The following is a 24,222-nucleotide window of genomic DNA, read 5'->3' on the forward strand; positions in this document are numbered from 1 at the left end:
TTACAATGTCACTGCAACTCTTAACTCAATGTGTTTGTTCAATATACCCCAAAGACACTGACGATGTCTTTTTCATAAATTCTTTATACTATATTTTAAGAAATCACTCGGCAGTGATATCACAGGAGGTGTCTTTGGTGGTGATTACTGTCAAAATTACCGTACAATGAACCGGACAAATGTGTTGATGGCTCTCCTTACAAATCAGTTCGGTATAGGAATCCTCTCCATACCGGTGACTCTGAAGACATTAGGCTTGATTCCTGGCCTTGTAGTCATCATCGGTATGGAACCCGTCGCTTGGTACGGTGGATATCTCCTGTACGGGTTCGTTTGACGCTACCCCCAAGTTTCCAGCATTGTCGACATGGTCAGAATTGTCGGTGGAACATACTGGGGTGCTGTCGTTGCCTTCTTCTTTGTAGTCCTGATCATTTCAGCCTGCGCCTCGATAGCAGTCACGATGTCCATTTCTCTCAACATCATCACAAGGCATGGTACTTGTATTGTGGGTTTTATCGGCATCGCTGCTATCCTTACTGTCATTATCAGTCTTGGAGTAAACGGCCCAGACTCAGCTCCTCAGGGATGGACACGTCAGATTGAACTTGTGCGAAGCCCACGATCATTCCGAGAAATATTTACTGCCTGTCTACGCATTGTTTTTGCATATGCCGGCCAGTTCAGCTTCGTCTCCTGACATTTGTTATTGCAAGTGCAATTCCCTTGTTCGACTCTATCATATCTATCTGTTATGCGACAACCTTTGCGTGGTTTTCATAAGGGCTCGGCAACGTCTTCTGGTTCCATCTATATCGAGGTCATATGTTTGATAGCTGGAGGTGGGTCATCTTCTTTGGGATCAATGTCACCCTGTTACTCTTTACTCTACCGATCAACAGTGCTGGTCTTTGGGCTTCGATCACCGAAATTCTGGACATTTACAACGACCCAAACGCTTCGGTACAAGGGGCTTTTGACTTTGGCGAAAATTCCCTCTTTTAGATAACATGATTTATATACTCTTGGTTGGCATTTAAGAAACCTCTTGCAATAATAGTATATCAATAACAACGACATTGACGTAAAACATACTCTGAACATGTTGTTGTTTACTAATAACCTGAACAAAGAAGAATGGTTTTTTGAAGGAGATTAGTTGAAAGGGATTCCTTCCTAATAGAAGAGGTTCTCAACAGTGGAAGCTTCTTGTTTAACCTCAACTATCCGCATTCGTAGTTGGACATGTTCAGTATGATTTCATCATTATCTTCATACAAATACGTAACGCTGGCTCTACTGGTAAGTGATATGTTTGTTTAAATTAACTCAAATGTTAGATATACTGGATTTTGTGTCCTTGAGCGACGATAGCCGACAAACGTTACTTTCTAACTAGACTCCTTCCTGTCGTTGAGACCCAATACCTTCTCCACAGCAATTATGTCGCGGTCACCAAGCCCTCTATCAACCGCCTCTTTATAAAGTAACCCGGTCAGATGAATTAATGGCGTCTTGGCATGTATAGACTCTGCAGCTGAGTCTATGAGCTGGGTGATGGTGTAGCAATCTGTTATAGATGCTTGAGTAGACCAATCTTGGCTAATCATCTTAGCCATCTTGATTTTGGAGTGGGCCGACGCTAGGGGACCTGCGTTGAGGACCTGACCAAAAGCCTCGATATCTATGTTTTGGGCTCTGGCAAGGGCCATTGACTCAGCAAGAGCAGCCGTCGTGGTGATAGCATATAGATTTACGGCATACTTAGTCTTGAGACCCATGCCAATCTCTCCACAATATACGGCTTCTTTGGTGATCGGCTCAACTACAGTCATGATGCTTTCAGCAACACTTCGGTCACCGGCAATCATTGCAATGAGTTGACCTTGCTCTGCTGGCACTTTGCTACCGCTGACAGGCATCTCAATAAACTGTCCGCCGGCCCGGTGAACCTCATCGGCGATGTACTTGCTGAAGTCGATCGATACTGAGCTGGTATTGATGAGGATCTTGCCACGTAGGACATCCTTGAAGCCGGAGTCTAATATAGACTTGAAGGCAGCGTCATTGGAGAGCATTGTGAAGATAACGTCTGTATCTTGTACAAGCTGTCGCGGTGTGTCGGCTGTCTTTGCACCCGCTTCACGTAGGAGCGGGTACTTGGAAGGACTTCTATTCCATACTGTGAGGGAATACCTTCGAGCTAAATTCATCGCCATGGGCGTTCCCATGACGCCAAGACCCATGAAACCTATTTTCATGTTGACGTTTGACTGGTGTCTGTGGCTGAGGTTGATTAGGCCTCTCAGAGAGTGCGCTATGCAGCTTTTATTGAAGGTGATGTTTTTGGAGGATTTCGACAGTGTGGCGGGAACAATGTTGGATGGATTTAGACAGAAATTCTGACACGAAATGGAATCTAATATATATAAGAAAATTTATTAAACTTCACTTATCCCCGTTACTGTAAGTTGGTTATGTCGGAGTATAGAATTCTTTTCCCACGCACAAGCTCCACATCACGCCGAACAGTCTCGCCGAGTTATTCGAGGCCAGTCCGGGATTAGTGGCCACCTTCGGTCAGGGATAATCATATGAAAATTCATTTTCCGCTTTATTATTTCGTTTTCTATTGCTATTTTTATAAACCATCAACCAGGCCTGCCATTGAAACGCGTCTGTCATACTCAGCCGTCAACTATATACTGCCTCGTTAGCATTATGCTTCTCAAGAGGCCTGTGACACCAGCGAGAACATCGGTTTTTCAAGTTAGGGAAATAAATTTATAATGAAATGTAACTAAAGTTTAAGCATAGGAATGTACAAAATTGCTTCTCAAATGTATGTGCGCTAGTCCTAAGCTACCGAAGGAGATCTGTTTATGCTTTGCCGACTGATTTCACAATCACCATCAGCAAGGGTCGGAATTTTGTTGACCATGATCACGGTAAGAACTAGAAGACAGGGATCTTGAAAGCATCAAAGTCGTAGGTCCAACTTTCAATGGACTTCTTATCATCAACGCACTTGAAACTCTTGTCGTTGGTCCACAGGGGTCGTTTCGGCCACTGGCATAGCATCTGTGTCTCTCCCTTGTGATCTCCAGAAGAAACAGTGGCATTGAGTCTAGATGGCTGCTTGTCATTCTCAACCCAATCGATCATGGTATCCATGTTGTTCTGAGGATAAGGACCAGGCTGGAGTGAATTGGTTCCACAGTGGGCGGCTCCAGGAACAAGGTAGAACTGATACCATTCTGTGAGAGCTTTTTGCGCCTCGACGTCTGACAGGTGCGGGTACATAATGGAACGAACAGATTGCCAATAGTGAACAGAGGAGGCGGCGGGAATGCTGGGGTCGGATTCGCCGTGGTAGTGGAGAAGTTTGCCTCCAGCCTTCCTGAAAGTCGTGAGGTCAGGATGAGTCGTCTGAAGACTGTCATAGTAACGGACCAGACCAGTATCCATCCAATCGACAAGAGTATCATAAGTCACATTATCAAGATTGTCGAGGTTATCCTGATCGAGTAGCTCGATGAACTTTGCAACATACATTCCCCCTGTAGAAGGAATGTTTAGCGTCCACTTCTCAGTTTCGTTGTCATAGCTTGGCTCGCCATCGGAGAGGTCAGAGCCGATTTGCCAAGATAGATAGGCTTGCTCTTTTTTGCTGTTGAACAGACCATCATAGATAGCCTGAGCAACAGCAACACCTTTAGCAGTAACGGTGCCGTTTTGCTCAGGAGCGTTGCTCTGTTGGCTACCCGGAGCCTGTCGCTTGCTGAAGCCAAAACCAAGGGAAGAACTTGTCTCAGCCGCACAATAATACTTCTCACCGATGAGTGACTTGAGATTGAATTGAAGCTTGCATAAGTCGGTTCGAGAGATGACGCCATCTTTCCTTCCATCGAGATCATCACAGGCGGCGATGGTGGCGTTGACGATTTTCTTGAGCTCGCAAGGAGGAGGGTAGTAATCGAGAGTGTGCTCGACTGCGGCAGGGTAAACATGAAGGACTTGCTGCTGGGCAAAGCGGAAAGCAGGAGCACCAGCAATGACGCCGTCGTACTCATCGCCCCATCTCTGGACCTGACTCATGCCCTCTCTTCCACCATCGGAACAACCTTCGTAGTAAGTATAGACCTTGCTGGTGTTGGTCAAACCATAGAACTCTTTTGTGATGTACTTCCCGACCTGAGTCATCTCGCCAAGAGCCTGATAAGAGAACATGTAGGTCGCATCCCAGTTGATGGATCCATTTCCCAAGAGGAACTTCTCGTCGAAACTGTAGTTGAAGGCGTCATATCCCCCATCCGTAGCGCCTGCAACAGCACCATACTTGAGTCCGCCAGTAGCATCGGTGTTGAGAGAATAGCCACCCCCGCCGGCGACGTAGAAGCGCTTCTTGAAATCGGAAGGGTCGGGGAAGGCATACTTGAGATTGACCTTATCTCCCTTGGTGCCATGAGTGTATGTGAGGGTGACGTTGCAGTAGTCATAGGTTTCAGTATCGCGACGCATGGGGCCTCCTCCCATACTTGCGCTTGCATTGTAGACGGCTGTGGAAACCTTGATGGAAGATGGTATCATATTGATTCCAAGCAATGTTCCATTGGAAGGTAAAGCAGCTTTGAGACTAGAAACTGTACATAATTCTGAAAGGGATTTTGCGACAGCTGCTGAAGCTAGCACAGCTGCAACGGAGACAGAAGAAAAGTGCATGGTGGTTAGCTTAATTGACCAAAGTGCAGAAAAGATATTGACTGAAAAAGAATGTGTGAGAGATGAAGATGCAAGCTTCTCGTGGTGTTCATAGTTCTATTTATCTACATTTCTTTATCGTGTTATACAAGCCGATCGCCTGCCACGCGGTTGGTATACGTTATTGCGCCAGCTTTACGTAGCATCAAATTTTATTATTAGCAAATTAACCTGTTGCGAAGCTAGATAGTCCGTCCACATCACGCCGTGTGGGGCTGTCCCGAGTATTTATGGGGCTGTCCCGAGTGTGGGGCTGTCCCGAGAATGGAATGTACGGCATTGCCGGTCATCCACAATAGCTGCAGGGGCGGCGCAGCTATGGACTGAATGCATTGACATAGAAAATCGGCATAGGTTGGGCTAACACAGTTTAAAGACTACATATTATATAAACCACTATCTATCTGTACTAGGAAATTCCACCAAGTTGGGATGCTCCGCAAGGCTTGCCCAGAAATCCATCTCAAAGTCCCACAGTTGAGAGTTAACATAGGGATTCCAAGCTTCAGCTACATTGTGGCTCAAGTCTTGCGGAACTTTGGCGGCTAGCAAGGAATCGAGGAGACTTTGGATTGTTCGAGTTGCGCGTGTAAAAAGTGCAAAATTTGGCTCTCCGGCCTGAATCCAAGCCCCAGTTGTGATCTCTGCAACTAATGCGCACAAGCCTTGTATCATTTTCGATCGAGAGTGTAACATCGCGTCAGTGTTTGTCGAGTTCAAAAGTGCTAGCGATATCATCCCCGCTGCGGGGAGACCATATTGAGCAACCTAGTATGTAAACAGTCAGACCACGCAATGAATGGTAATCATCCAACTTTCGGATTAATACATCACACACCTTCCATATAAGACAAGATCCAGAATTGACAAGCTGGTCGCGTAGAATGACCACCTCCACTGTGATTGAGAGCATCTCAGTAGCTACTTGTAAGAGATCATCATTAGGTTCAGTGATGCTTCTTTGCGACACTAGTCCTAGGAGGAAGTGAATATGTAAATAGTCGAGTCGAGTCCCTGCGAGGAAGTCTCGCTCAAAGGGGTTCCGTTGGCAATCCTTGAGTAAGGTTGTTAGGCGAAAGTGGGCTGGAAGATCATCCCACTGTTGAACAATTCGGGAACGCAATTTCCTATAAGATCAATGTTCAGGTCATTCGTCCGATAGATATGGTAGGTATGACATACCTTATACCTTCTGCGTTATCTGAAACGTATCCTTTGCGGAGAAGTTGAAGCACATCCTCTTTCAGAAATGCAAATAACGCCGAACAACGTGTGTCAGCAGTATAGTTAATTGGCTCGAGATTAGCAATGGCTCGGCTGGTTTGTTCCTGTTCATCGCATGCCTCTGATGTGTATGTAGGAGACTGGTTCGTAGCATGGAAGCCAATTCCCCATGGATCATCTAGGTTGTTTGGGATCATGAAATGACAATAATCCTTTACGATTCTTGGAGGGCGTCCGAGAAACACACCCAAACTTTTGTCTGCGGCGTATATACGAGCAAAGCAAGCCTTTCGTAACTCGATGATGAACGGCGGAATATCACTCCCTCCAACCCTCTCGTGATATCCGAGAGCAAACAACGAACTAGCCACGTCCCCGATTCTTCTCCACGAGTGATAGCCTGGGAATAAAGCTCAGCAAAATATTTTCAAATAGGTGCCGCATGTGCCAGAATCACGACTTACTTTGGTCACCGTCGACTTGGGAGTGTATGATGAAATTTTCATATTGTAGAATAAGTTGTAAGTCATTCAAGCAATCCAGCTCAATGCATGTTTCTAAGCAACAGTCTCCTATATATGTTAAAGCCTTGATAACTCTATGGCGCTGCTCATTGGTAGAATAGAGAGGTGCGAAATGAGTCGTATCGTATGCTGCCCTTGCAGCAGCAGCAAAGAAGATACCCAAGTTCTCCCACCTCAGATTTGTTTCCAACATCTGAGATAGAAAGTCTTGTGTATTCATTTCCTGGTACATAACGATAGGCTTACGTGTGTTAGCTAATAGGGCCTTTGCGTAGATAGACACCATGCTGCCTAGTTCAGTATCACTCGTAGGGTTAGATGTCAAGAGTTGTCTCCACCGTTTCACAGAGTCTAGACAGCAGGCAACGAACGGCCCAGCCAGGGGAAGATTGACACCTTTCGTAAGCCAGGAATCAACTAAAGGTGTAATCTTAGAGATGTCCATCCTATCTAAGCGAGTCAAAGCATGAACTGCTCTATCTGCCACGCCGAGATCGCCGAAAAGGTGCATAGGAGAATCCGATGTGGACCTTGCCGAGACTGGCTGGGGGGAAGTGGGATTGGGTTCATTTCCTGACAAAACTTGGTTGAAGAGAGTTGAATGACTTGATATTCCAAGATAGCCAGGGTTCGGGTAGTGATGTGGCTGTGCTGAGGAAATCGTTGCCTCCTCAGAAGAGGTGGCGTCGTGGAGAGATGGGGAAGTTGCTAAGGTTTCAGTTGGAATTGATTCTCTATATAGCAAGACCGATGAGCTACCAAACCTATCATCTCGCATTTTTTTTGCTGCAGACTTACTCTATCTCCTTGCTTTGGGTCCTCAATGTCCTTCTGCGGAACGGCTGCTTCCTGTAGACGCAGCGTGCGCCTTGGCTTCGGCTACGACATCGGCTGCAAACGGGTTGTTCGTGGCCACAGGCTAGTTTGGACCGACGACAGGGTTCGCAAGCGGCAAGTCTGACACTCATTGACGCGAGACTTTCTGTTGATACTGTGCAAGGAACATGGAAAGCTGGCCCTATTGTGAAAAAGTCATTGAAGGCGAGATCCGGTCCGACAATCGGGGAATGCTGATAATCGTGCTAGGGGGTTTGTCCGATTTGTCCGACCTGAAACCCCACCAGAATATACTTTTAATCAACAGACCCCACAACGCACCGTGGGTTTGTAGCGTCTGGTCACTGCGGTAAATATTCTTCTCCGAGGCTAATTCTCATTAGGCTAGTTGCTACAGGGTAATTTCTGCTTCTCCTGTTTAACCCAGCTGGCTTGATCGATTGTATTGATTCAGTTGTTAATCACATGATGAAAATTGATCCAAATATGTTGGACTAGAGTGGACAATTCTCCCTGTCTTGAGAGAAAGACATCGATTCAGCAGTTGAGGCACCTTTTCTTTGTGAGTGGTTGACCATGATAAAGCATTTCGATATCAAGATTCTTCCCCCTTTGCGATTTTCACCGAATTGCGATGAAACAGCTGATCATACGTTGACAACATCCAGTTTTAGGTGATTTTTAGAATTAATTTAGTTCTGTTATCTGGTGTCATTTCTATTTCGTCTGTGTTACCCATGTCTAATGTACCATTTTCCGTTGTCCACGTCTCGACGGCATCGAGCTTTCCCTTTGTTAAGTTAATCATACTTTTTACTCTTTCCTTCGACCCATAGTAGGATATCTCCTCCGCGTAATCTCAATCTTGTGTAATGGAATGCCATTGAGACTGACTACAGTCTAATTAGTAAGAGCACAGTAGGTTAAAACATCTGCAACTTCCTCTTGACTTTAGTCAGGCCGGGTTCTGCGCAACAGGAGTTTAGCAATGGGTCCTGTGAATGCAATTGTCTTTGCTTATATACTTTGATCAGATGAGAACTTGTACATACGACCATACCCATTGGAAAATACGGGATCCCGTCCGCTCTCCCATAGTCAAGCCAGTGAGGGGCGGATTAGTAGTTGGGTCGGTGACGACCAGCGAATCCCCGCTGTTGTATGTTTTTTTGCACTTTGCAGTGATAGGTAGCAAGGATGGATCATTGTATCACAAGGGGATAATGCGAAAGATGGCGGACTGACTCGAGAGAAAGGTTTGTCTAATAGAGAAACAAGCAGAAACATCATCCATTGGCGATGCTGCGAATCATATGTCTCTTAGACTAAGGATAGGTCCACTTGTTAACAACGGATGCAAACACAGAGCTTTTACCCATTCGGCATAGTTCAAATTACTAGACTAGTCTAGAAGTTTGAACTACCAAGACTGGAAAGCACTCTTTACGTCAAGTTTTCTACTGCTAACTTAACTCTAGTAATGAGGAAAATTTACAGGAGGAAAAGGATATTCGAATAGATGCAGTCAGCAAGACCCTTGCTATTGACAAGAGCTAATGAAAATGGGGGAACTTGTTAAGGCGGTCGACCTTGACGTAGTAACGTTATGTATGCCCTTGGAAAGATTCCCGTTTTCATGAATAGTCATGGACAACAGCCTAACTATTGGTCAACTTCGATGCCTTATTGTCGTCGCCTTGACGCGGAGATGCAGTGAGACGGAGGATTACACATCGGCAGTAGTCAATCCAACGTAGTTAACAGCGATCCCGGGTAGAAATAAGCGCTTGTGCCCATTTCAGCCTTACGCTTGCATTAGCCATGCAAGTATCCTGTAGCATTACCCCTCCCGAGGCGATGTTTAAACCGAAGGTCCGATATCATCTTTGTTGCGCTGGCCTCAAATACAGTAATTGTCAGAAGACAACTATCAGGTCAGAAGATCCCAGATACGATCCAAACACGAGCCAGAATTCTGTCAATCCAGAATTATTTAAGACAATGAAATTAACATAAACAAGCTCTACGTAATTAACACTTTACAATAAATCAATAGCTCCTACCAATTTATAAAGATAGGAACGACTTGAGTAGATAAAACTAGTCTCTGCAATAAGCTGACGGAGAGTAGCATTCCAGACTAACTATGTAACTATCTACGTAGGTTTGGGGGCAGAAACGGCAGGGTTCAATTTTAGGCTGATAATCCATCATCCGCAATGCCACATCGTATTCATCTAGGTAGACAAAAAGATATCCTATGAAATGCCCTTGGCGTAAGTGGCCCGAAATGGCAGGCATTTTAAGCTTGCTGACTGAAGGATTGATACCAAGACGCAGTCGGCCAAAAAGTAAGGTTTCGAAAAGAGGATCCTATACGTTTACCTTGTTTAGTAGGCGCTGGTCAAACTATATGTAAATTGATAGTAGTAGAGATTGATAGTTGTTATCTGAGGCTATTTATTCTTAAGTGAAGGAACTGCGCCAGGGGAACAGGATGGCGTAGGAAAGGAATATTAGAATTGGGCGCCTGTAATTAAGATACAAGATCAAGGATTTTTGCAAGTTGTAAAGATAAATTGATCTTTGAGAGAAAAGACTTAATATGTGGCAAAGGGACTTTGGTTGTGGAGGATTAGCAGGACTCTTGATCATTGCCGATAGATGCTTGCAATACCACCAAGCTTGGCCAGCTAACATCCGACACCCCATGTGGAAGGTAGTTAGACAACTCACGATCGGCCCCTGCATAGCAAAACCATCCAGGTATCAATACTCTTTCTCTTATTTAAAATGAGAACAGTCGTAGGATGGGAAGCCTGGTCGGGAAATAGTATAAAGAAATGTGCTTCGTCTAGTTCTTTTTGCTTCCTCACTCACCACCATCTCCTACCTCATATTTCAAACAAATACCACCACTACATCCATCAATATGTACTTCTCCGGACTCATCCTCACTCTCGCAGCCACTGCATCGGCCGTCGATCTCAGGGCTTGGTCAGGCGCTAGCTGCAACGGTTCCTTCAGAGCTTGCGTTGGCCTTAACCCCAACGTATGCTGCTCGTTCACCGATTCAGCAAGCAGTGGCCTACTGAGCATCTCTGTCAACGCTGTGCGTGAAACCTCTTTCCTTTGGATCAATGACCGATCAGAACTAATAGGTATCAACAGATCCCAAGCTCCTGGCGCATTCGTGCCGAGGCCTACACGGGTGGTGGCTGCAGATACATCGCAAACCAGCAAGATTCAAACGGAAACACAGACCTTTGCTTGTCATACGGTTCGCGAGGCGACCGCACGGCCGGCAAGTACTATTTCATCGGCCGCAAGCGCGCTGATGACCTGTCATGCCCTGCCGAGCAGCCCGGCAGCGGAAAATGCGAAGCCGCTGTCGAGCCCAACGCGCTTGGCCTTGTCGAAGGCACCATGTACGACATTGCAGGCCTTACGGAGGAGAAGATTCAGGAGTTGGTAAGTTTCTGCTGCAGCCCTAGAAGAGAGATCATGTATATTGCATCTGGACTGAATGCTGACTTGATTTACTCGCTTACAGGAGGAAATTGCCGTCACCGGCGCTGGTGCCGATGCCGTCCCAGCCGAGTTCAAGATCCTCAACGTTTAAATGGAGGCTTGAAGCCATTTCCAAGCTCCCTGATTAGGACATATCATGGGACAGGTTGTTGAGACCAAGTAGGGTCTGGCTTGATGTATAGCAGTAGCATTTTACTTGGATACTACAGCGAAATAATAAAATTAACTTACCCAATCAGTGGTATCTTCCGTTTTGTAACTCTTGTAGTAGTCCAGGTGACTGTCTTACGTAATCCGGTATATCTATGCACCCTACTCTGAGTTATCATAGATAAATACATCCGAGTGGGGAAAAAGTCATAGTAGTTGTGGTTTAGTGAGGCGAAAAATTCCAAGATGAGAAAACATATGATTTGCAGTATCTGATCTGAGCATTGCAAATATGAGGCTTGGCTGAATATTGTTTGCACGTCAAGTCCAATAGCAATACCAATTGACGTAGTTGAGTATATAAGCCATGTGGCAAAGTCATTATCTAACCACCGTACGAGGATCCAGGCTTCCATTCAATTGATTGACAAACTTATCTAGGCGCGCAAGCGATCTTATAGGCTGGAATTTGTTGCTATCAAGTCAAGATCGCCAAAATTGGCAAATCTTACTCAGAGCTAGTACGATACTGGTGGTGTCAACCCCTCTATCACTCGAGTACAAATAAACGGCTTTCTCGAAACCACTGCACCTCCATTTTCCAATCTTATATCACTTCAATTTCTTTTTACTCTGTCTTATCGTCGCTTCGATCAACACTTCGACACTTCATGATGAATCGCACACAGTCTACGCCCAGCAAAACATCACAGCAAATTATAAAACTCTTGGTTTCAATTATTGTTCTTTCAATTGTTTTTGGAATAATTCTACCAACCAAGTTTCTCCGCCTTTTGCCAGTCATCTCGTCAATAGTCAGTCTACAGTTCGCCTACGATGAATATAAATTCCTGTCCTGCTGGACAAAACGCCAGTATCGAGAGCAAGCCAACGAGCTTCTACCGCCGTGGTTCACCAACTGGGCACCAGCAGGAACAAAAGTTGTTTTCGGAAGCTTTACACTGAGCTTAGCGAGTGGACTGGCGAATGCTGCATCTGTTTGGAAGGGTACGGGGGATCTGATTACCATCCTGTCTTACATGGCTGGAACTCTGTTTGCAGCTGGTCATTTGCTTGTTTTTGGTCCGACAGCAATCAAGTTGCTGGCCAAAATTCGGCGCAATGATGAAGATGCTAAGAGCACGGAATCATTAGAGTTGTGGTTGAAGATGCATCTCACGAGATCGTTAGTGGTGGACTCGCCAGCCGTTCTGTGCTTCATCATCGGTTTGCTGAACGCCACTGAGAGTGTTGTATAAACCTTACAGGCGGTAGTCAATGTGGTCTAAGTCTAGGGAAACAAACAGCGGCAATGCTGTGTTCAGATGAGTCGTCAAGGTTGACATCATTTGCTCTTGTTTGGTGCCGTTCACACCAGGTACTGCCTTGCCGCTGTTAGTAAAGGAGGGATTGGGAGAAATAGTGGTCTTCATGTTGAAAGCGGAGCTAATTGGTGTTAAAAGTTCAGTCTGTGACATTGAAATTAACTAGGAATCCTTTAGCCGACAACAGAGGCAAGAGCGAGCTTTGTATAGGTCGTTGCTATAACCATACATTCTGGCCAAGAGCTTATCAATCCTTGCCAATAATCTTATATTATCTTCGAGCCACAAATCTTGTGGCTGAACGTTACGGAATGGCATGCTGTTATGATCTCTTTTGTCGGTATCGAACAACAAGTTCATGGGCCCATCGTGGTTCACGATGGGTATATCTGTATTTATTGGCAATAACTTATATAACACATTTCAATAAGTTCAAGTATATTTTAGACACACTATATACATTAAATGACACGCTATTGAAGAAGTGATGCGGAACAAAGAATGAACAGAGGGAAGTTCTGCTAATGATATCGTTCTCTTACCCACATTTGCCAAAAAGAAGAAGCCAAAGTGGTAGAGACGCCTCAAGCTCCCGTAATTGCTGCTACCAAGCCACCGATTTAAACCCAGACAGGTAGTTCAGTTACAACTGATGTGAATATCAGTGGAATTTAGCTTGTTAATGTTTAATAAAATATCTCTACCTGTATACCTACCCTATTTCATTTATTATTAAAGGATATAAAACTTTGCAATACTCAGTATTATAGTGCTCTATGTACCTGCCAATATAAACCTAATGTGGACTAGTTTATCCCTTGGGAAACCCAACTATTAGATTATAGTAGTAGTCTAGGAAGAGATAAAATTTTGCCTCGATATTAGCTGCTTGCACTAATGCGTGTACGGGGCTCAGCTCACACTAACGAAATGGCTCAGAATGAACTCATAACACGTGATTGATCTCCCTGAATTGGTTCCATGCTTTGCTTGCTCACGTCCCTTTTCGTGTTTTCCTTCGTTCTTCCTTCCCCTCTATCCGATTTTAACTCTCCCTCAAGCCAAAATTTTGTTGCACACGCTCTTCTACTAAATTCCTTGAAACTTTTCTCGGCCTCAGAGTGAGGCCGGCTCTCAACTCTGCAACAATGTTGTTCACAATGTGCCAAGCATTATGGTTCGCCCGCCCTGTCCCTGTCTGCCCCGTGGCTGGCAGATTCCACCTGGCAATGGGCCTTGGATAACCCTTTCTCAATGCCCGCGGAGACACATGAAAATACCCGTGGAGGATGTCTCGCGGGCTCAGAAGGGGAATCAGGAATGGGAGGGATTTTGCAGGCATCATTTCTTGTCAATCTGTCACCCAAGCTCACAGATGATGCCGCATCGTATCCCCCAATATGGAATCCCGCCGCTTTTGTCGAAGGGAGTCAGGATATACAAACAATTTCTCATTCTGATCAGCCTAATGGTACGTCTGTTGTATTCCTCCCACTGCAGCAATCTTGAGACTAATCACGAGAAGAGTCATTTTGCCCGAGTTTAGTGCCTAACGTCCTCCCTTCCGTCTCACCTCTCGTCGAACAGGGCCTGTCTTTTGACGGTTTCACCTCCAATTTAAATCCTAGAGAACCTACACCCACTTCATCTTCGTCAAGCCCTCAAAATCTGCAAAACTCCTCGAAGCCATGTAAGAAAACCGATGAAACATCAAGAGCGCTTATTCACAAACGTCAACGTAACACGGTTGCGGCAAGGAAATATCGTCAGAAGAAGATGGACCGAATTGCGGAATTGGAGCAGGCTTTGGAAGCGGTTAAAGAGGAAAAGAATGATTTGGAGTTACAGCTTGCGAAGAAGGATGCCGAAGTTAATTTTTTGAGGGGAATGCTGAGAAAGTAGTGTATTTTAAGGTTAAGCCAGCCGTGAGATTCAAGAGGAAACAAAGCCATGACTAAGGGTCGATGTAATATTCTAGTATCGTACACTAATTTGAGAAAACTTTGAGTAATGCTGTGGTGTCTGGGCCTTATAATATGCATGTACATGAGTAGTGATGCGCGTTTGCCGGACAAAAAGAGCCACCCGCGGGCCTTCTTTCGGCTTGACCGTATACATGCTGACTGTAACTGGGAGAAGCATGGTTTGGGTCAAATGTAAATTCAAAATGAGACACAATTACACGGCATGAGTTATTGCATATCATTCTCAGAGAGGAAATTGAAGAGCGATAGAACAGTTTGTTTAACCTGATTAGGCCTGCATCTTCTGTTCATGGCCAGTAAGTCTGTCAACTCACATTTTTAGATTATTGAATAGAACTGTTAATGTTTGCGCGAAAAGATGTCAGAAGAAATGGATGACCTTCTTGAAATTTTCGACCAACAGCCATTTTTCACCATCAACACTCAGATATATTTCATTTTCGGTACCAGCGACGCCTAATCTTACGATTCGATCGTTGATACTTCAACTAGCGGGCTAGGGCGACTTTGTGGCGGATTCCCATGGCTTGCTTATGATGTCACCAACAAGGGCTCTAGGCTAGACAACACCGGAATATACAAAACCACAAAACCAAGCAAGGTGCCGGGTATTATTGTCAAGGATTTACGGGACGTTATTGGGCCGCAAACAATGCAAAATCTTAGTCAAAGTTGTTACCCTACGGGAATATTGGATGAGACTCATGAGAGTATCTTCGCGATTAGCGCCCCTGAAACACGGTCCACAACGTAATTTTAGTAGTCTAGTAGTGAACTCCTTTGTCTTGTTGCTTGCTTTCATTAGCACTGACGCTAGTCTACATTGAGTCTCGCCGAGCCAAGAAAAATGACTTTCCCGGTGATGAGTGAGAATGATGTGAGTGAGTACTGCTCATTTCTTGGACTAGATTCATTGGAGTCAGTTGTCATCACCCTTGTAAGCACTGAAATCTTTACTTTAAGATAAGGTTACCCTCGGCAAGCTGATTATGTACCACGTAAAACAGTGCCCATCAAGCACCATCTGGAAATCCTTTCAACGATGAAAGCTGATAACAAGTTACAATCATCGCCATCACAGGACGGCCTGGCCGCTAGTAGCCAGTCGGACGGCTCTACGTCGAGCTCGCCATTGAGAAGTTACCTGGTGAGACAAACCGCTTCAGGTTCTGCATGATATTGACAGCTGATCAAAACAACCAAATAAGCGCGTATTCACCTACAATGACACCCTTGGCTGGTGTCTAAATATAGTGGCTTTTATCTGTATGATTGCTACGGGCACGTTACTTCCTCTCATGGATATTGTTTTTGGCAAGTTTGTTACCGTTTTTAACGAATTTGCAACTGGATCTATGAGTCCAGAACAGTTTCGATCTGAAATTAACCATTACACGTAAGCATATGACCTCCCGTCAGACCTGCGATGCTTGTTTTCACTGACTCTTAATAGTCTTTGGTTCGTTTACCTATTCATTGCCAAATTCGTGTTGAGCTATACCTGGAATGTCAGTCAACAGAAGCACTCGATGGCTGCTGGACTGTATCGTTGACATACGTTTCTAGGTACTCATCGCCTTTACTGGGATCCGAGTAACCCGGAATGTGCGCCTTCATTTCCTAAAGTAAGCCCTCAGCCAGGAGATAACTTACTTTGATCTGCCGGATGGAGGCTCGATTTCTGGCCAACTGACTACGAACGGAAACCATGTCAGTGGGGGCATAGCCGAGAAGTTGGGACTGATCGTCCAAGCAGCGTCGACATTTGTGGCGGCATTCATCGTTGCATTCGTTGTCCAATGGAAACTAACTCTGATTATCATATGTATCGTACCTACAAGTCTTATCGTTGTCATGGTAAGCCTTGCAATGGACACCAAGTATGAGCATGCTTGCATGGGTATCTATGATCAAGCCAGCTTGGTGGCAGAAGAGGTCTTCTCGAGCATTCGAAACATCCACGCTTTCTGGGCTTTCAAGAGTATGTCCAAGCGGTATGGCACCATCCTGCAACAGGCGCACAAGACAGGTCTCAAAAAGTCTCCTGTTCTATCCGTTCTATATTCATTCGAGTTCTTCTGCATCTACGTCGGTTATGCCCTTGCCTTCTGGCAAGGCATTCGTCGCTATGCCACGGGTGAGATCGCAGAGCCTGGAAGTATTGTCACGTAAGTGTTCTTGTTCTATACTCACATAACCGACTCTTATCAATTGTCAACAAAACATAGTGTTATTTTCGCCGTCATCGTCGCCGCACAGGCCCTTACCCAAGTGGCGCCACAGATCGTTCATATCTCCAAAGCCGCCGCTGCAGCTCATGTGCTGTTTCAAGTGATCGACCGCCAGTCCAAGGTAGACCCACTCTCTGACCAAGGCATTAAACCGAGTTATTGTCACGGTTCGATTGAGCTGCGTGATGTGCGCTTCGCTTACCCGTCGCGACCTGACGTTCCCGTGCTCAAGGGCGTCAATCTCTCCGTGCCAACAAACAAGACAACGGCTCTAGTAGGCGCTAGCGGCTCTGGGAAAAGCACAATCATTGGTTTAATGGAGAGATGGTATGAACCATCCAGTGGCTCAATTGCCATAGATGGTCAAAATATTGATGGACTGAATATTCAGTGGCTACGAACCAATGTTCGCTTGGTGCAACAGGTAAATAACAAACATAGCCATTTCGAGAAAATCAGAGCACTAACATCGAGATACTGCAGGAGCCTGTTCTTTTCAGTGGGACAGTTTTCCAAAACGTCGAACTCGGCTTGACAGCAACCGAGTTAGCATCTCTCCCGTTCGAGGAAAAGGAGAAAATGGTGCACGAAGCCTGCAAGGCTGCATTCGCCCACGATTTCATTCAAAAGTTACCCGAGGTAAATATACGATGTATTTTAAGATTCTGAATAACAGGTTAGCTGACAGCAAATTCCAGGGTTACGCCACTCTAGTCGGCCAGAGAGGTGGGATGCTATCAGGTGGTCAAAAGCAGAGGATCGCCATTGCACGAAGCATTATATCGAACCCACGAATTCTTCTCCTCGACGAGGCGACAAGCGCTTTGGATCCAAACGCGGAACAAATGGTACAAAAGGCACTGAATAACGTTAGAGCCGGCAGGACTACGTTAGTGATTGCACACAGATTATCTACAATCCGTGACGCTGATAACATCGTGGTCATGTCTCAAGGAGAGGTCATCGAACAAGGCACACACAACGAGCTTATGATGCTGGATGGGTCATATACAAAACTTGTCCAAATCCAAGATCTTGGGCAAGATTGCGAAGAGCGACAGCAACAACAGGAGCCGAATGGGGAGCATGAAGCAAGGAAAGATTTGGACAATGTTCTATCTCTCGCTGATTCCACAACCCAGGAAGTCCCAGCTGAACAGCTAAGCAACATGATGAACTATAGCCTTATACGAGGTATCGTTATAATTCTCCGTGAACAACGGTCTCTTTGGGGGCTATTCGCCGTCAGTCTCGGCTTCTGCCTCGTTGCTGGTGGGTGACAGTTGTTCCTTCAGGTCGAGATTCAAATCGAAAGTTAACTATTCTTAGGTCTCACCTATCCCGCGCTTGCAGTGGTTTTCTCACGGGCTGTGGATGCCTTCAACTTGCAAGGGTCCGAACTCACCGACCGAGGCGACTTCTTCTCGCTCATGTTCTTTGTTGTGGCTTTGGCAAATCTGTTGGCTTACGGAATTTTCGGTTGGGTCAGTAATGGTCAGTAATGTCCAAGCCCAGCACATCCTCAAAAGTTACCGTTTTGAGCTTTTCACCAACATCATGTGGCAACAAATGAGCTTTTTCGATGATCCCTCCCACACTACAGGCGCGCTGGTGTCTCGACTTTCCACAGAGCCACAGAACATCATGGAGCTCTTGTCCATGAACATTGGTTTGGTTATCGTTAACATCATTAACGTCGTTTCGAGCTGCATTTTGGCCATAGCTGTCGGCTGGAAACTTGGGCTTGTTCTTGTCTTTGGTGCTCTACCCCCGCTACTAGGTGCCGGGTACCTGAGAATTCGCCTAGAGTTCAAACTGGATGCTCTTAATAGCGAGCGTTTTGCTGAAAGTGCAGGATTAGCCATAGAGGCTACCATGGCGATCCGCACAGTCGCTTCTTTGAATTTGGAGCACGGAGTTGTTGACAAGTTCAAGGAATCTCTTAGGGATATCACTGAAAGATCTATAAAAGGTCTTGGGTGGAATATGCTCTGGTATGCCTTGAGTCAGTCTATCTCATTCTTAGCAATGGCTCTCGGGTTTTGGTATGTTAACACTGCTTTGCCATTTAATCTGCATCTGCTTACTGAAACAGGTACGGTGGTCGCCTTGTGTCAACTGGCGAATACAGTTCGACACAGTTCTATACTGTCTTCATGGCTATCATGTTCTCTGGTGAAGCTGCCGCCATGTTCTTCCAGTTCAGCACTAGCCTGACAAAGGCACGGAGTTCTATTAACTACGTCCTCAGAGTGCGATCACAAGTGGACCAGGACATGCGTGAGGAAGGTTCACAAGATGATAACTCGGAGAAGAATGCTGCGGCAATCGAATTCCAAGATCTTCGTTTCTCCTACCCACGTCGAGCTGGCCTACAAGTTTTGAAAGGTATCAATGCAAAGGTAAGTGATGCAGGTCCATACTGCCCACCGTGGCCAGTCGCTTACTAGTGACAGATACAACCGGGCAGCTTTGTGGCATTGGTTGGCCCGTCTGGATGCGGCAAGAGCACAATGATTGCACTGCTGGAACGGTTCTATGATCCCGTGTCGGGCTCTATTATCCTTGATGGGATAAATTCGACTAAGAAGCCGTTGAGACAATATCGTGCTAGTGTCGCTCTAGTCCAGCAGGAGCCAGTGCTATACGAAGGAACAATCGGTGATAACATTGCTCTTGGCTATCCTTCTTCCACCCCGCCATCTACAGATACTATCATGGCAGCTGCTACTGATGCCAACATCCACGATTTCATTCTGTCATTACCAGATGGGTTGAATACGCCTTGCGGAGCTTTAGGAACTCAGCTATCGGGTGGCCAGAGGCAACGTATAGCAATTGCAAGGGCTCTGATTCGTTCTTCACGCTTATTACTTCTCGACGAGGCTACCAGTGCTTTGGATACGGAAAGCGAGAAAGTCGTGCAAACTGCACTTGACCGAGTTTCAAGTGGTCGGACGACAATCGCAGTTGCGCACCGCCTCAGCACAATCAAGAATGCAGATTGTATCTATGTCTTTTCTCGGGGGCGCGTCGTGGAGTGTGGTACTCATTCAGAATTGCTTACTCAACGCGGAATGTACTACGAGATGTGTTTAGCACAGGGGTTGGACAATCAGATTTCTTGACAAATCATCATGCCACATATGGTCATGCACTTCACTGGCTTGGGACTACTGGGCGGCGTAATGATATATTATTTCCTTTCGTAAGTAAATGTATCTGAAAGGTAGTTAGTACCTGTTGAACATGCGCAAATAATCGTTTTTAATACAAACTGCTTTAAATGGAACTTAGAAAAAAAGCTGTGGAACAAAGGCTGTATACAATCACAATGTCTGTAGATGAAACAATTATTGATTTTCTATTGTCTGATTTAAAGTAACATGCTGTCTTTCTTCGCCTTGGCGTATCCTAAAATGTGAACATCATCACCATTACTTGATATGTTTAATGGCCTGTTATCTGATGATAGAGCCACCACAAAGTTTTCCGCGTTCTGTAAGATGACGAAGCTAAGTCCAGGGGGACTACAGCCGAGTTCACAGTTAGCGCTTCCTCGAACCACGGAGAATAATGATGAATCATAATGAGCCATCGTGACTAAGAGACGTCAAAGTGGACCACTAGCCGGCCTTCTTTGAGGCGAAAGCCCGAATTTTCGAAAGTCCAGCTTGTCCTGGTCGTTGAAACTCTACTTGAGAGTGCTTGGAGCTAGTTTGGGACTAATATACATGAACTGTCGAAAATCGCATAGAGCGGTTTATTTCTTGTTCTTATTACAGGTAGATATGGAACGGAAATTTACAACAACAACAACAACAACATAGCGGGCGCCCCCCATTTCAAAGACTTTTGAGCGCTGCGCGTGCGAGAATGCCCAAGAATATATATTCGGGCGGCTGCCTGTACGTAGAACCCAAGCACTCACCCGGTCGCGCGGCCGAAGTTGACAGATATCCAATATCAGCAGCCAGCCGGTCTATCCGATTGTTAGACCTATATCCCATACCCAATAGAGTGTTTATTCTGTAAAAATCAACAACGCTCATCCTTTGCAGACACCACCTTGGCACGACCGCTATGACCCGCCAGGACCCGCCAGAGAAAGACCCATCTAGAACCGCGATAATATTTCCAAATTGGGTAACGCATCGGTGATCATCGTAGACGACCATACCCGAGTATCATCTCGTCAATTGGCTCGTCAGAGTGGAGATAAACCTGTCATGTTTTTACCAAGGACAGTAACGTTAATCCCAGAACAGCAAGTTTCAAACCCGAATTTGCTCCACTCTGCTGGGCTAATTTGACGAGACAATACGTTATGTGACAATTTGAAGTGTGAATTAAAACTGTGAAACTACTGCATTTACAGCATTGGTCAGGAATACCTAATTATTCTGATCATCAAGCACAATGAATGGATTCACATACAACTTATACTGATATATGATTCAATTGGTCAATATAACTATTACTGCCAAAGTTAATCTGTGAAATATTCACTCTACTGCAAATTCCTCCACCCTAAAAATATAACATGGATAGTTCCTTCCGAGCAGTCATAGAAATATCAAATGGAGCGTGTGATTTGATGCAACGGTGGAGATCCTGTGCGCATAAAACTTCTCGAGGATAAGCTCGCAATATTCGATGCTGCTCAGCTGTAATGGATGTGCACAAGTTAAGTTTAATTCGTGGGCATATGTTAAGTAGTGCACTGACCAGAAAAGATCAGCCCGTCACTGCTGGGCTTCTGAACGAGAACGGCAGGTCGTTGGTGTGTCCATAGCCCCGTTGAGACCAAAGGGATTGAAACCAAGGCACGCCTCATAAAATTCGTTACATTCCCAACGACTTGTACCACTTTGGTCGACACAATTGTCATACGCTGCTGTACACTGGATCGCACAACCCTCTCCTGTGGCTGCGGACTGTATCATTGGCGAGGTAAAGGCTGAGCCTACCCAAGAGCAGACAAGAATTCCCAGCAGTATGGGTGGTACTGAGCCATTGAAAGAATTTGGCATTCTGACTGAACGAATGATGTGATATGAAAATGGTCTCGAAGAGCGAGGGTTGAGCAGAAATGTTATGATATCGCCCGGAGGGAAGAAACGCCTGTTTTAGAGCCATATTTGAGCTACAGCTCTAGCCTCTGGTCAGGGTAACTCCATTTCTTGGCACAAACCCAGAAAATAGCTCGAAATTCCTCGACCCCTGTCTTCCCATGCGATTATAGCTCTCTGTGTTGTAAGGTACCTAGTGTGGGGTTCTAGGACCCACAGACCTGATGTGCATAGAAGAATTTGCACAGCATCGAAAATTACTTCTGTTACAAATAACCGGATATCAAAACCCAATTATGCCAGGAAAATAAAAAGGCAACACAATAGCTTGATTACAGGTATCAGATGATCCCGTTGCTAATTTAATGCAAAAGACCGATGCTTCTGTGTTGTCTTGGTTAATCCTAGCTTTTAATGCTGCCGACCTAGGCTATCACTGCTAAAAAATACTACTACTATCAGATTTAACAGAATATTCGAAAAACGGACAAGCGGATGCCTGCTTTGCTGCTCTTACCTTCATTTCTATAATCAAGACGTCCTGAATTTAATTAATGTAGACTTATGGTCAGACTACACATTTTAGAAAGCTACTTAATGTCAAGCTGATGCATCTCATCTGTCGTTTTCATGTTGCTAACAGAAGAGCACAGTATTGCATAGCCATCCACTGTACCGGGCTCAACCGCTGGATATTTATCGTCACTCAAAAAGGATATTTGATTGACGTGACAGGAATCAATAATCTTATATTAGTATGCAGGTCAAATTAGAAGTCATTCGCTTTGTCTAGTACCTCCTGTCGATACTCGCGGGCGATTCCATACCCACGAGCCTCTACATTCTCCAGGAAGTGCAAAAGCCTTGCATGATCGCCTGCCGAGGCTATTCCTGTACTGACCGCATCTACTACGGGGAGAAAAAATCCAATATCTAATGCCGAGTTCGTTGTTATTTTCTCAATATCATCTAAGGCAGCAAGAGCCTGCTGTTGTAGACAAGTCGGTGGCATGACAGGCAAATCACATTCGAGTCCTGTCATGACTTGGTGTTGAATTACCTGGGATATGCTCACTAACATCCAGCGGCAGTAGGGGTCGAGGTATTGGTAGTTAGGCTTTGAAGGACTTGGAGGAAGAAGCAGGACTCTTAAGAGAAAAGATTGCAAGCGTGTGGCCTCGTCTATGAGCTCAATGCCTTCGATCTTGTCCTCCAGACTCAGGTTCTTGCTATTATCATCATCGTCGTCGTTATTGGTATTGTCACCATGGTGGTAGGAGACATCGCCAACCCAGTGAATGATTCTACAGGCAATTGTCAGCAAAAAGAGGCATATTTGACCTAGAATCTTTAAACACCTTTTCTGCAGAACGGACCATTTCCACATGGCGGAAAGGACGTAATCATACAAAGTGCAAGACGTGAAGCTCTCTGTACTCTTCGATGTGCAACGTGTCTTCAAGATCGCTTCTGAAAAATTGGGGCCTAACGGATTCTCCTGACGGGACACAGAGCCGAGAACATCATTCAATTGGAAAAGCCGTATCAGTTCCCTATCAAGGGGTGCCAATTGCAAGTCATCATTAACCATGACCCCAACAGACTCACTTATACAAGCCATCCGTGTGCGCCAGTGATCTCCTGTATCATCCAGAAGTAACTTTACAAGTCAATAGGTTGATCAGATTAAGGGTGCTTATGAGCCTTACATCTGTCACAGCGAGTAGTGATGCGCACAATAGTGGGACAGTTGCCATCGTCGTGGAGGATTGTTTCAATCCCCTGGCGCATATGGCTGTTTGTGAAGCTAGTGCCTGGTAGATCCCGTCTCTTTGTTGTCTATTCAAGGCCTCTTTGCCACTACGGGCAGCGTATACTTGGCCAACAATACACCAAGTTCTGTTAACTTGTTCGTCGGCATGGCTGAGCCAAATGACCATGTCGCTGCGAAATAAGGCACTTTGGGGAAGAATACCGACCGCTTCGAAGCAAAGGCAGACGTATTTCCAAGACTTGATCGTTAGGGCTTTGCACGGAGTTGCCGTCGACACCACAACCTGCAGTCGTGTTGTGCGTCGAGGAAAATTGCAGTCGATATCGCGTTGTTGACAGTTTGAGCAGGGATGTTGGCCATCACACTACTTGCTGATTAGCCTGGTGCATATTCAGAGGAGGAACCCAAGATCGATCTTACGCGTTGATGACCTCTTCTGCAGGCCGTGTAACGATGGCCACCCCGACGTTTATCAAATTGGCCGCATGGCATGTTTATAGAAACAAAATGATTGACAATTTCCACAACTCAAGAGAGGGAAGAGAACCGGGTAATTACCTGTAGAAGGTAAAAGAACGGTACAACGTGAGGTAAGAAGGAATAAAAAGAGGGAAGAGGCTGTAATCAAGCAAAGAAGCGGAGAAAATGAACAATGGACTGCGGCATGGGGAGCGGAGCATGCGCCGTCCCATCACTTAGTCCATACATACACTAGCTTTCACTCGTAACCATAACGCTACGCAAAGTACAGGGATTGGGGGTCAATCGGGAATTTCCGTACATGTCAAGCCAAATTACGCCACAGTCA

The 24,222-nt window shown here is 45.5% G+C and overlaps 10 protein-coding genes across 10 annotated transcripts; 5 read left to right on the top strand and 5 right to left on the bottom strand.

The window, feature by feature from the left end:
• Positions 1-166: 166 nt before the first annotated feature.
• On the top strand, positions 167-700 carry EDB82DRAFT_518910 (uncharacterized protein; the record flags this gene model as incomplete). Its single annotated transcript, XM_025732483.1, has 2 exons — positions 167-327; positions 376-700. 2 exons carry the CDS (start codon positions 167-169, stop codon positions 698-700), a joined length of 486 nt encoding a protein of 161 aa, XP_025591404.1.
• A 691-nt stretch (positions 701-1,391) lies between these two features.
• On the bottom strand, positions 1,392-2,261 carry EDB82DRAFT_421765 (putative NAD binding NADP oxidoreductase coenzyme F420-dependent; the record flags this gene model as incomplete). The annotated part of the gene is made up of 1 exon (XM_025732482.1): positions 1,392-2,261. One exon carries the CDS (start codon positions 2,259-2,261, stop codon positions 1,392-1,394), a length of 870 nt encoding a protein of 289 aa, XP_025591403.1.
• A 570-nt stretch (positions 2,262-2,831) lies between these two features.
• On the bottom strand, positions 2,832-4,722 carry EDB82DRAFT_453997 (Tannase/feruloyl esterase; the record flags this gene model as incomplete). The annotated part of the gene is made up of 1 exon (XM_025732481.2): positions 2,832-4,722. The coding sequence occupies one exon, from the start codon at positions 4,720-4,722 to the stop codon at positions 2,956-2,958; it is 1,767 nt and encodes a 588-aa protein (XP_025591402.1). The 3' UTR covers positions 2,832-2,955.
• Positions 4,723-5,138: 416 nt separating this feature from the next.
• On the bottom strand, positions 5,139-7,651 carry EDB82DRAFT_454001 (uncharacterized protein). Its single transcript, XM_025732480.2, has 5 exons — positions 7,308-7,651; positions 6,450-7,243; positions 5,944-6,385; positions 5,600-5,888; positions 5,139-5,529 (listed from the first exon to the last, which is right to left on the bottom strand). Exons 1-5 carry the CDS (start codon positions 7,475-7,477, stop codon positions 5,158-5,160), a joined length of 2,067 nt encoding a protein of 688 aa, XP_025591401.2. The 5' UTR covers positions 7,478-7,651; the 3' UTR covers positions 5,139-5,157.
• Positions 7,652-10,278: 2,627 nt separating this feature from the next.
• Positions 10,279-10,968, top strand: EDB82DRAFT_469681 (uncharacterized protein; the record flags this gene model as incomplete). Its single annotated transcript, XM_025732479.1, has 3 exons — positions 10,279-10,458; positions 10,518-10,817; positions 10,900-10,968. The coding sequence occupies 3 exons, from the start codon at positions 10,279-10,281 to the stop codon at positions 10,966-10,968; spliced, it is 549 nt and encodes a 182-aa protein (XP_025591400.1).
• A 603-nt stretch (positions 10,969-11,571) lies between these two features.
• On the top strand, positions 11,572-12,400 carry EDB82DRAFT_1319 (uncharacterized protein). The gene has a single exon (XM_025732478.2). The coding sequence runs from the start codon at positions 11,699-11,701 to the stop codon at positions 12,284-12,286; it is 588 nt and encodes a 195-aa protein (XP_025591399.2). The 5' UTR covers positions 11,572-11,698; the 3' UTR covers positions 12,287-12,400.
• Positions 12,401-13,606: 1,206 nt separating this feature from the next.
• EDB82DRAFT_469682 (uncharacterized protein) lies at positions 13,607-14,254 on the top strand (the record flags this gene model as incomplete). The annotated part of the gene is made up of 2 exons (XM_065607932.1): positions 13,607-13,823; positions 13,878-14,254. 2 exons carry the CDS (start codon positions 13,607-13,609, stop codon positions 14,252-14,254), a joined length of 594 nt encoding a protein of 197 aa, XP_065465213.1.
• Positions 14,255-15,268: 1,014 nt separating this feature from the next.
• Positions 15,269-19,922, top strand: EDB82DRAFT_564132 (P-loop containing nucleoside triphosphate hydrolase protein). Its single transcript, XM_065609789.1, has 12 exons — positions 15,269-15,484; positions 15,546-15,733; positions 15,791-15,845; positions 15,904-15,942; positions 15,979-16,505; positions 16,566-16,992; positions 17,052-17,207; positions 17,267-17,840; positions 17,898-18,052; positions 18,084-18,613; positions 18,664-18,970; positions 19,025-19,922. Exons 1-12 carry the CDS (start codon positions 15,380-15,382, stop codon positions 19,694-19,696), a joined length of 3,735 nt encoding a protein of 1,244 aa, XP_065465214.1. The 5' UTR covers positions 15,269-15,379; the 3' UTR covers positions 19,697-19,922.
• Positions 19,923-21,007: 1,085 nt separating this feature from the next.
• On the bottom strand, positions 21,008-21,954 carry EDB82DRAFT_482112 (uncharacterized protein). The gene has a single exon (XM_065608181.1). The coding sequence runs from the start codon at positions 21,599-21,601 to the stop codon at positions 21,314-21,316; it is 288 nt and encodes a 95-aa protein (XP_065465215.1). The 5' UTR covers positions 21,602-21,954; the 3' UTR covers positions 21,008-21,313.
• On the bottom strand, positions 21,941-24,070 carry EDB82DRAFT_482115 (uncharacterized protein). The gene is made up of 3 exons (XM_065608182.1): positions 23,350-24,070; positions 22,999-23,300; positions 21,941-22,944 (listed from the first exon to the last, which is right to left on the bottom strand). The coding sequence occupies exons 1-3, from the start codon at positions 23,578-23,580 to the stop codon at positions 22,410-22,412; spliced, it is 1,068 nt and encodes a 355-aa protein (XP_065465216.1). The 5' UTR covers positions 23,581-24,070; the 3' UTR covers positions 21,941-22,409.
• Positions 24,071-24,222: the final 152 nt, after the last annotated feature.

This window comes from Fusarium venenatum, assembly GCF_020744135.1.
Source record: "Fusarium venenatum strain MPI-CAGE-CH-0201 chromosome Unknown EDB82scaffold_1, whole genome shotgun sequence".
NCBI classification, from domain to species: domain Eukaryota; kingdom Fungi; phylum Ascomycota; class Sordariomycetes; order Hypocreales; family Nectriaceae; genus Fusarium; species Fusarium venenatum.